The sequence below is a fragment of the Fukomys damarensis genome, unplaced genomic scaffold (genome assembly GCF_012274545.1).
Source record: "Fukomys damarensis isolate Sample0158 unplaced genomic scaffold, DMR_v1.0_HiC HiC_scaffold_5, whole genome shotgun sequence".
Classification (NCBI taxonomy): Eukaryota; Metazoa; Chordata; class Mammalia; order Rodentia; family Bathyergidae; genus Fukomys; species Fukomys damarensis.
The window spans coordinates 67,488,807-67,500,076 of NW_022900917.1; the positions used below are offsets into that span (position 1 = coordinate 67,488,807).

Sequence of the window (11,270 nt, forward strand, 5' to 3'; positions counted from 1 at the left end):
GGAAAAAAAAAAAAAAAAAAAAGATGTATTTGTAGACTTGTAGGTAAGGGACTATATGTAAGAGACTATATCATAGTCTGTTTACACAGATTGAGTCTCTTGGGTATTAAAGAGCTTTTTTTTTTCTTTGGAGTGTATTGGAAATTGAACCCAAGGGTATTGTGTCTTTTGGGATAGGATCTCATTACATAGGCTGGCCTGGAACTTGCAATCCTCCTGCCTCAGCCTCCTAACTAGCTGGGATTACAGGTGTATGCCATCACACCAGGTTTTATTTATTTATTTATTTATTTTTGAGACAGGGTCTTACTATGTAGTCAAGACTGACCTAGAACTCACTATGTAGCCCAGGCTGGTCTTGAACTCACAGCGATGCTCCTGCCTTAGCCTCCCGACTGCTGGGATTACAGGCATGTGCCACCACGCCCGGCCACCAGGTTTAATTGATGTTCTTATGAGTTTCTTTGTTGAGAATTCTTATAGTGAGAAGGATTTGGATTTCTTTTTATTCATTCTTTCACCTTGGTTGGTAGTTGATTAGAAATATTTTCTCATTTGTGTATTGTGTTAAAGAATCTAGTAGTGATTTAACTGCAGCTTATGGAATTATCTATGTTTTACAGATCCGTATCTGGAAGCAGCAGGCTAGACCTGGAAATGGACCCGTGATCTGGGTAAGATGGCCATTCCTTGAGCATCCCAGCTAGGAATGCCTAACTGGAGGTGGTAAATGGAGATTAGAGACAAGACCCAGAGATAATTTTGGAAGAGGGGCCAGTGGGCTCTTGCCTCTAGTGGACAGAGAGCCCTGAGGGTCTGGCTTGCCTTACCTTTATTCACCTTTAGGGAGCAAGCAGTTAGGTTAATGGAAAATTCATCTGTTTATCATTATTTGTAAAATGTACCCAGGTAAGCATACTCTGAATGAGATCTCAGCTATTGTTGACGTCTGTGAAATTTGCTGACGTATTGCCAAAGGAGGATCAGCTTGCTGTACCCTCTTTTGTGTCTACAAGGAAAGGGCAACTGGGCCTCAGCCCAGACGTCTAGTTTCCCACAGTTTCTTGTGACCCCTGAGGGGTATGTATGCTCTGGTAAAGCAAAATTGATAGGGACAGAGAGAAAGGCTACGGGCATTATTAGTAAATGGATTGTTTGAGAGTAGATGTTATTTGGTCTAAGATAGGACTGCTGGGATATTTTCTTTTCTATTAACTTTTTGTTTTTTGCAATACTGGAGATTGGGAAATTGAACCCAGGGCCTACACTTCCAGCCATTTTTTAGTTTTTTATTTTGATGTCTTGGAAAATTGTGGCTCAAATCTGCAGTCCTCCTGTCTCAGTCTCCCAGAGTACCAGGATTACAGTTGTTTGCCACTATACCCTGCTTTTTTAGGTTTTTGTTTTGGGATTTGTTGTAGTCAGCAGGATTTGGCAAGGGAATACATTAAATACAGGACACATAATTTCTAAGATTATTATATGATAATTACCCAAAATGTCAAATGCAAAGGAGTGCAAGAGATTAACCATACACTAGAAGCCCGCAGGATTCACCTGAGGGCCTGGATCCCAGCAGTTTCCCACACAAGTCCAGCAAAAGGCTTACAAGTCCAAGGCAGTGGCCTAGATCTCACAGCAATGTCTCATGCTTGTCCGTATTGATGATCTGCACCTGGAAGGCCCAAAGGTCAGTGGTGGAAACCAGAAAATCTATGCTCATGCGTTGAAGGATCTATGCCACCAAGCTGAGGGATCCACATTGGAGCCAGGAAGTGACACTCATGGTAAAGGTCAGAGATCCCCTGATGAAAGCAGCATCCATTCCCAGAGACAGTGAGGTCCTGAACTCCTCCAGTGAGAACAGCTGAATTCCATCAGGAAAACCATGTGCAGCAAATTTCTCCTAGAAAATCAACAGGCCGAGATCTCCCCTCCAGGTCTCTCTTTATGGGTGTTGGTAACAATCTTCAGGTGGATCCTCCACTCTCAGATCATGTTGATTCAGTTCAGCTGGGCGTTACAAGTTGCCCGTCAGTCAATCCTCTACAGGATTATTACAGGAATAATTTTACTTTATTTTTTCAGTACGAGAGATCGAACTGAGAACCTTGCACTTTCGAGGCAGGTGCAGTACCACTGAACTAAATCCCCAGGAATGGTTATAAATGGCCAATGTTGGAGACATATTTGTACTCTTCAAGACTTATTTATTTTTGTTTTTTGAGACAGGGTATTGCTGTGTAGTCAGGATGGCGTAGAACTCACTATGTAGCCCAGGCTGGCCTTGAACTCATGGTGATTCTCCTGCCTCAGCCTCTTGAGGGCCAGGATTACAGATTTGTGCCACCACCCCCAGCTTTCATTAATTAGCCTGTGTTTATGCAGTACCTTTTATATGCTATACACAAAACAGACTACAGCCCTGGCTGTATACTATTCTTGCTTCCTCTGTCAGCATCTGCTCTAACATCGAGCCACAGCCCAGCCTGTTAGGACCTGGGGGAGTGTTGAAGTCCCAGTTCTCCTCCTAGTCAGCTGTATGGCTGGACAGGTTATATGGCCTGTCTCTTCAGTGTCCCCTAGGTTGTGAGGCTTAGATGAGGTGACGTAGAGGAAGCTTAAGAGTGTTGGCATCTGGTTCTCAGGAAGGCGAGCCATACAGACTGCTCCCTTGCGGACCCACTTGCTGACTTCTGGGTGTGGTCTTGCTCTGTTGGGTTGCAGGGAAGGGTCTAGCTCAGGGCAGCGTAGAGGGATTCTATATATAGATCACCCCACACCAACAGAGGCCACCCTGCCCCCGTGCTGTGCTGCTGAAGGAGGTGGGTGGGCCTTGTTGAGTGGGAAGAGACACAGCCCTAAGGAACAGGTCCCCCTCCAGGTGGGCTTTACTCTCCAGCCCAGACAATCCTCTCTGGGCAGCTAAGCCATCACAGAGCCCCTCAGGGAGTGAGGCCACAGCTCTGTGACTCTGTACAGGTACTCGGAAGGCCCACTTTCCCTTACGTCCAGACATGTGCAATGGAGGACTATTGGCCAGACTTAACTGGAAGGCTGTGGGGAGCCATTGCTGGTACCTTTTCACAAGTTGTATCTTTTTCCTGGAAAGTTCTCCCTTTAGGCAAGCGTCAGCCATTCCATTCCTTCTGTGCGGTGGTCTCATTGGCAGGGCGCCCCATCCCCCCTTTTCCTTCTTTTTTTAATTTTTTTTTGGCGCCAGGACTCAAACGTGGGTCCCTGCACTTGCAAAGCAGGCGCCAGAACCACTGAGCTAAATCCCTGGCCCTCCCTGTGTTTCTTGATTGGATTTTGAAAAGGCTTAGCATTTACACACTATTCCCAATATTCTGTGAGGTAGACACCTAGTGATCTACTCTTGTCGGAAGAGGAAACTGAGGCTGGGAGGTGGAGGGTCTGGGCTTTGAGCCAGGCTGTGACCTGCCCTAACCTACATGTCCTCCTGTCTTCTGTCTTTCCATACTGAGCCTCCCTGCCTGCTCTGCTGGCTTCCCGAGGGAACAGACTTGCCCTTTTCATTTTCTTATCTACACTTTAGCAGTATAGTCTTCCTAGAACAGTATGGAAGATATACTTGAGAAAAACAGTTGAAGGAGCCAAGAGAGAAACAGACTGGGTAAAGCAGAGATTTTAGGTCCTGTGAAGATTGAGAGGGATTCATGAGGAGAAAACCTTTGAGCTGGAGCTTGTGTGGTCAGGAGAGGTGGAGAAAGTGGTCGTGGCAAGGGGAAATGGATAGCAGGAGTAAGCCAGGCAGAAGGGAGTGGGGACCTTTAGTTTATCTGGAGTGCAGGACGCATTAACAGGGGAGTGGGGCACACGTCCATTTCCGGGGGTGTTTCTGCTTTACTAGAATGGAGTTGGAAATGAAGGAAGCACTGGGGTCTGGTAGCATTTCTGGTCTCAGTTGTCTCTCTCACCCCACGGGAGCTTTGCAGCGCTCAAATGGAATAATGGAGAATGTGCTTGGCAAACTCAGAGTACAGCGCTGTGGGAATGGAAGGTGGCCCACCTGAGGTTAGACTGGGCATTTGATGTGTTGTTCTCAGTGGCGAGCATTTTTCTTTGGAGGAGCTGAAGCACCAGCCTGCACTCGGATTCCTTATGATCCTGGAATCCTTTCGGCCCTCTGCTGGTGTTGACAGTGGCTTCTGCCTGGGAGTGAAAGAGTGACATCTGCAGTGTGATCTCAGTACCAGAGCTGTCTTATCCTTTTCCCTTCATGGCTTCAGGTTTTTCTTTCTTTTAAAGGTAGTACAAAGCTGGAAATTAGTTGGGCATGGTGCTGTACACCTGTAATCCCAGTGTTATGGAAGGAATTGGCAAGTGACACAGAGGCAGCAGAATGGAAGTAAAATTTAAAAAGTTTACTCCATCGGTGGGAATCAATGACACCTAACAGTGGCCCTGATCAGTCCCCCACTGGGTTACAACTCCTTTTATAGGGTTTTGCACCCTTGATCTTATTCAGTTGGTTACATTGCATTTTCACAGTTCACATACATACCTAGAACAGGTTGGTGAGGCAGTTGAATTTCAACCCTGATGCCGTTCTTTGTTACCTTTAAGATTTATTCAGTTACCTATTCTAGACAGGGGAAGGCAGTGTGTTTGGTGTACCAAAATAATGGTTTTTTTCCACTTACAAAACTTGAGGGAGACTAGATGCCTCTAGTGCGGGTTAATTCTGAATTAAACATAGTGAAGGGCAGAAGTTATCTTACATTGTGACATTTCCTAAGTTTTTGCTATCAAACTTTTCCCTCTCACCAGTACTCTGGGAGGCTAACGCATGAGGATCACAAGTTTGAGCCTAGCCTGGGCAACTTAGTGTGACCCTGTCTCAAAATAAAAAATAAAAACCAGGCTGGGAATGTAGCCCAGTGTAAAGGGCCTGAGTTCAATCCCCAGTACTGCACCCCCCAAAAAAGTGTGTGTTGTACTATTATACACACATCTTCTGCAAGTCACTTTTTTCTGTGTAGCTGTATAACATGGATATTTTCCACATAAATTTGTCTCTTTGTCTCTTTCTTTCTGTTTGTCTTAGTTATTTTTCTTGTTGCTGAAACAAAATACCCAATACCCAAAGTTAATGTAGGAAAAGTTTATTGTAGCTCATAGTTTGTAGAGGTTTTAGTTCATAGTTGGTTGGCTCCAAGGCAGGGTGGCACGGCAGAGGGGCATCACAGAGGAGAAACAGTTTATGGCAGCAAACAGTTTATAGTGAAGCAACCCGCCTCCCCATCCTATCCTTTCCAGGCTGCCTGCTCTTTGGATGGTGCCACCCACCCAGGCTGAGCCTTTCCATTATCCACGTGCAGAACTATGTCAAACCAATTGTGGATCCATTCAGTAATCACACACCCTTGATCTCAGCATTACACACCCGAGATCCAGCCACTTCTGAAAAGCCCCACCTATGACTGCATGAGCTTTTGGGGCACATCTAGACACAAGCCATTGCACGTATTTTCTTTTTCATATTTTTGAGACAGAGTCTTGCTATGTAGTTCAGACTGACCTCGAACTCATTATGTTTAAGGCTGGCCTTAAATTTGTGGCGATCCTTCTGCCTCAGTCTCCCATGTGCTAGGATTATAGGCAAGTGGTACCATGCCCAGCTCTTTCTTTCTTTGGTAACAGTCTTCCTATATACAAGTGGTGATTAAAAGATATGTTGAATGTTTAAATTAAAAAGAATTACAATGAAAACATTGCCAAGAACTATGGGACAAGTATGTTCAAAGTGAGGGGTAATATTTTGAAGGTGATTAAAGCCTATATGTCTTTTCCTGTAATAAAGGTATTAAACATTCACTATACTTTTTGATCTATCTTGCTGATCAGCTGTTTGCAGCAGTTTTTGTCAAACAAAATCACGGTGTGTCTTTATCTGTCTTATCACTGGATTTGGCACCATGCTTCTTCTGACTCAAAGTCATAATGGCCATGAAGGTAAATGTTTTGAATCCATTCAGGACATGAGGCAGCCATTAGGATGCAACTAAAGACGCTCAGGAAAGAGGACTTTCCAAACTGCTTTGGAGTGTGTCACGAATGATGGGATCTGTGTGTTTGAAGGAAGGGGCGGTATGTAAGGGGGAGCCGGGCGTGGTGGCGCACGCCTGTATTCTCAGCACTTGGGAGGCTGAGGCAGGAGGATCTCTGTGAGTTGAAAACCAGCCTGGGCTACATAGTGAGTTCCAGGTCAGTCTCAACCACATAGTGAGACCTGTCTCAAAAAACAAACAAACAAACAAACAAACAAAAAAGTTTGTGAGGGGGATTAATGGCAATGTGTCTTTTACTGTGATAAGTTAAAAAATGTGTAAACATTTACTATATTTTTTGATCATGCCTTTTAGCAGATGATCTTGAACTGTGTAGCCCAGGCTGGCGTGGAAGTTGTGGCCCTCCTGCCTTAGCCTCCTGAGTACTAGGATTGCATGCATCTGCCACTATACCCAGCTTACATACTTCTTTTGGTGGCTGCTTAATAGTCTATTGTATGACTGTATCATAGTTTATTAACCATTCCTCTCAGTGGATTTTGTGTTGTTTTAGAGTTTCTACTATCATAAACAATGCTGGAGAGATTCTTCACATATATGTTATATATAATACATGTTATATATACAGTACACCTTTACTTGCTTATGACCATTTTTCTGTATGATAGTTTTCTCGAAGTAGAATTGTTGAGTCAGTTTGTTTAACCATATCCCTGTCACTGGACATTTTTTCTGGTTTCAGGGTTTTGTGCTCATTTTATTTTCTTTTGCTATGATAAGGTGGGCTGTGTTATAATTGTATTGTCTGTTTTTGGGATCATACACATGCGCTGATACTGGCACCTTGGAGTTCATCATCCTAGAGCAACTTTGTTAACTTCAGCTGTTTTCACTTCCAGGATTACCATGTTGTTTTGCTTCATGTTTCAAGTGGAGGACAGAGCTTCATTTATGATCTCGATACTGTGCTGCCATTTCCCTGCCCCTTTGACACATATGTCGAAGATGCCTTTAAGTCTGATGATGACAATCATCCACAGTTTAGGAGGTGAGGAAATTCAGGATGAATTTATCAGTGGGCACACAGAGGTTCCTCCTTTTCACATTGAATTTGTAAGCACTACTTAATTTGGGTATAGCCCTGAGTTGATTTTTGAGAATGATGCAATGGGAGATTGAAATACATTAAATCTACAGAGCTTATCCACCGTACAAAAGGTTGGCAGTTGTTTAGAAATTTGTGTGATAAATCTTTCAGGCATTTGGGAATTTCTCATACTCTTGTTTGGGGAGACGGGGATGCCTCATGCAGCCAAAATTGAGAAAGTTGCAAAGGCAACACTAGAAAATCCTGCTTTTTGTCCCTGATGTGCAATTGAGTAAATAAAGGCAACTAGACAGATGTACTTAAGTACCTTTGCAGCTGTGCACAGCATTTCCTGTGGCTTTTTTAATGGGTGCAAAGCTGTGTATTTCTGTACTGCTAAAGTAAAAAAACATGCATGAGTAGCTTTGTGTATGCCATGGAAAATGAGTCCTGTAAAAACTGAGTTAGAATTTCAAATGTGACACCTCCCTAATGTGCCATGTTCTGATTTATTTACAGGAAATTTAGAGTGATCCGTGCTGATTGCTACTTGAAGAACTTTGCTTCTGACCGGTCTCACATGAAAGACTCCAGTGGGAACTGGCGGGAACCTCCCCCACCTTATCCCTGCATCAAAACTGGAGGTGAGTCGGGAGGCTGCTCGGGGGTTTCTGATTCATCACTGCAGGTCGGCTGTCCCCTAAGCAAGGACAGTTAGGTCTTTGTCTGGCTGAAACTGAGCAGCGAGGAAGTACTAGATCTGTGTGTTTCTTAGATTCAGAAATGAGGCACAAGGAACAAGACGGGGAGGCATGAGAACTCTTGGGGAGGAGAGGTGTTAAGAGCAAAACCATAGCCCTCGCAGTCTGCAGGACTACTGGTGTGCCTGTTGCTTGGCCCTGGGCATCAGAAGATCTGCACACCTGTCATTTTCAGTGTGATTAGCATTTTGCCATGGAGGGGCTTCATCTTACGGAGAAGGAAATCCCCAGTTCATCCCTCTGATGTGTGAAATGCCATTTCATTGTGTTTGTAATAAGACCTACATTAGAGGGAGGTGAGAGCTTGCAGGTTCTACAGACCACTTGCTTCATTTATGTGTTTCTAGGCAGCAGTCCAATTGATAATTTCCTGAGGTGTGAGAGATAGAGGTTCATTCACCCCATTACTGTCGTCTGCCACTCATGTGTTTGGAACCTTGTTAGTGATTACAAGTCTTTCACAACATTCCCACTATGGGCAAGCTCATCCAGCACCTGGCTAATGCAGCCTGTATGGAATTGCAGGAGAGCAGTGGTGATGAACCATTCAGAGCTCCCAGCGATACAGACAGCCTGCTGCAGCACATGTCCCATCGGTTTACCACCACTGCTCTAGAGGCTGTTGCAGGATGCCAGCGAAATGGGGACAACAGGATTGATTAATAGTTTAGTTTACTATTTTTTATTTTTGGTTTTTTAAGATCATCATTCTTTTTTTTTTTTTAGTTGAGTTTATTGGTACATTTTAGGGATACAGTACAGTTACATTCATTGTTGGGATCTTGTACCTCTACATGACAGGTCTTGGTTCTCATTTTTCCCCCTTTCCCTGCCCTCCCTTCACCCCCTCCTCCTCTCCCCATTTCCAACCACTTTGTTTCCATCTTTTCATTTTCTCACATTTTTTTCTTTTCCCTTATTACCCTTCCCCTACCCATCCCACCTTCCCTACACCTTTAGACCTTTTCTTCCCATTTCACAATGTCAGTTATCTTATTAGGATCTTATGTACTATTACAGTTTATTCACACCAGAGAAACTATATGGTATTTACACGTGTGACTTATTTATTTCACTTAGGAGTATATCCTCAATGTGTATCCATTTTCCTATGAATGAATCTAATTTCTCGTTCTTTATGGCCGAGTAATATTCCATTTTATAGAAAAACCACATCTTCTTTATCCAGTTTCCAACTGATGGGCAAATGGGCTGTTTCCAAGTTTTAGCTATTACAAACTGTGCTGCTATAAACATGGTTGCACATATATCACTGTGGTATGATTCTTTTAGTTCTTTTGGGAAGATACCCAGCAGAGGGATGGCTGGGTCAAATGGAACCTCTAATCCTAGTTCTTTGAGGTATCTCCATACTGACTTCCATAGTGGTTGCACCAGTCTGCACTCCTACCAACAATGGAGAAGGGTTCCTTTCTCCCCACAACCACGCCAACATTTGTTATTGTGCAATAGCAGCCATTCTTTGTGAGGTGAGGTGGAATCTCAGTGTTGTTTTCATCTGCATCTCTTGAATGACCAGTGATGTGGAGCATTTTTTCATATATTTACTTGCTGCTTTTATTTCTTTGTCTGAGAAATGTCTGTTCATTTCAGATGCCCATTTTTGAATCGGGTCTTTATATTTGGGAGGAGCTGATTGTTTTGAGTTCTATATATTCTAGATAATAATCCTTTGAGGAGCAGCTGGTAAAAATTTTTTCCCACATTGTAGGTTGTCTCTTAGTTCTGTTGATGGTTTCTTTGCAGTGCAGATGCTTTTTAATAAGATGAGATCCCACTGGTTGATTCTTTCTGCTAGTTCCCGTGCTACTGAGGATTTATTCATAAAATCTTTTCCTATGCCAATGTCTTCCAGAGTTCTGCCTAACTTATCTTCCAGTAAGTTTAGTATTTCTGTTTTAATATTTAGATCTTTAATCCACTTGGATTTTAATTTAGTGCATGGTGAAAGATAAGGGTCCAATTTTAATCTTTGGCAGGTTGAGATCCAGTTTTTCCAACACCATTTATTGAAGAAGCTATCTTTCCTCCACTGAGGATGCTCAGCTCCTTTGTTAAAAATGAGGTAGCTGAGTACATCTGGAATTGTTTTTGTGTCTTCCAATCTGTTCCACTGATCCTCAGGTCTGTTTCTTTGGCAGTACCATGCTGTTATGTTCCTCTCAATAGATGCAGAAAAAGCATTTGACAAAATTCAACACCCATTCATGATAAAAACCCTGCAAACAAAATGTAATATAGTCTCTATCTCAACTTAATGAAGGCTATCTATGAAAAACCAACAGCTAACATCATATTAAATGGCCAAAAACTGAAAGTTTCATGTTAAAATCAGGAAGAAGATAAGGATGACCACTATCAGCACTCCTCTTCGATATAGTTCTGGAAACATTAGCCACAGCAATTAGACAAGAGAAATAAATTAAAGCAGTAAAGATAAGAAAGGAAGAAGTTAAACTGTCATTATTTGCTGACGATATGATACTCTACATTGAAGACCCAAAAAACTCTACCAGAAGACTTCTAGATTTAATTGACAGATTCAGTGGAATACCTGGATACAAGGTGAACACCCAAAAATCAATAGCGTTCTTGTACACAAATAACAGACTCACTGAGAGAGAAATTAGGGAAACCCCTTCACAATAGCATCCAAAAAAATGAAGTATCTAGGAATCAATCTAAGAAAAGAAGCAAAAGACTTCTACACTGAAAACTACAGCACTCTGAAAAAGATCGAGGAGGTTATAAGAAAATGGAAAGATGTCCCCTGCTCCTGGGTAGGAAGAATCAACATAGTGAAAATGGCCATACTACCGAAACTGCTATACATATTCAATGCAATGCCAATTGAAATTCCAACACTATATTTCACAGAACTAGAAAAAAGAATCCAAAAGTTCATTTGGAACCATAAGAGACCTAGAATAGCAAAAGCTATCCTAGGCAACAGACACATGGCAGCAGGTATAACAACTCCCAATTTGTTTTTTTTTTTTCTTTTTATTGAGTTTATTGGTACAATCTAGGTATACAATACAGTTACATTCATCATTGGGATCCTGTACCTTTACATAATAGGTCTTGATTCTCACTTTTTCCCCTTGTCCCTGCCCTCCCTTCACCCCCTCCTTCCCTCCCCATTTACAAACACTTTATTTCCATTTTTTCAGTTTCTCACATTATTTCCCTCTCCCTTAGTACCTTTCCCCCACCCCACCCTTCCCACTTTCCCTACACCTTTAGCCCTTTACTTCCTATTTCACATTATTAATTATCTCATTAGGATCCTGTGTACTATTATAATTTTTCACACCAGAGAAACTATTTGGTATTTCAGTTAAAGAAATCTCTGTATGAACATTA

General features: G+C 42.6%; 1 protein-coding gene across 3 annotated transcripts in view; it reads left to right on the forward strand.

Annotated features, from left to right (window-relative positions):
- The window catches only part of Ntaq1 (N-terminal glutamine amidase 1), a 19,215-nt gene that overhangs the window by 2,815 nt on the left and 5,130 nt on the right, over positions 1-11,270 (forward strand). For all 3 annotated transcript variants that reach the window (XM_010611244.2, XM_010611245.3, XM_010611246.2), the window contains 3 exons: positions 624-674; positions 6,935-7,083; positions 7,642-7,766. In XM_010611244.2, the coding sequence (XP_010609546.1) occupies positions 624-674; positions 6,935-7,083; positions 7,642-7,766 (325 nt within the window). The remainder of the gene's footprint in view (positions 1-623; positions 675-6,934; positions 7,084-7,641; positions 7,767-11,270) is intronic.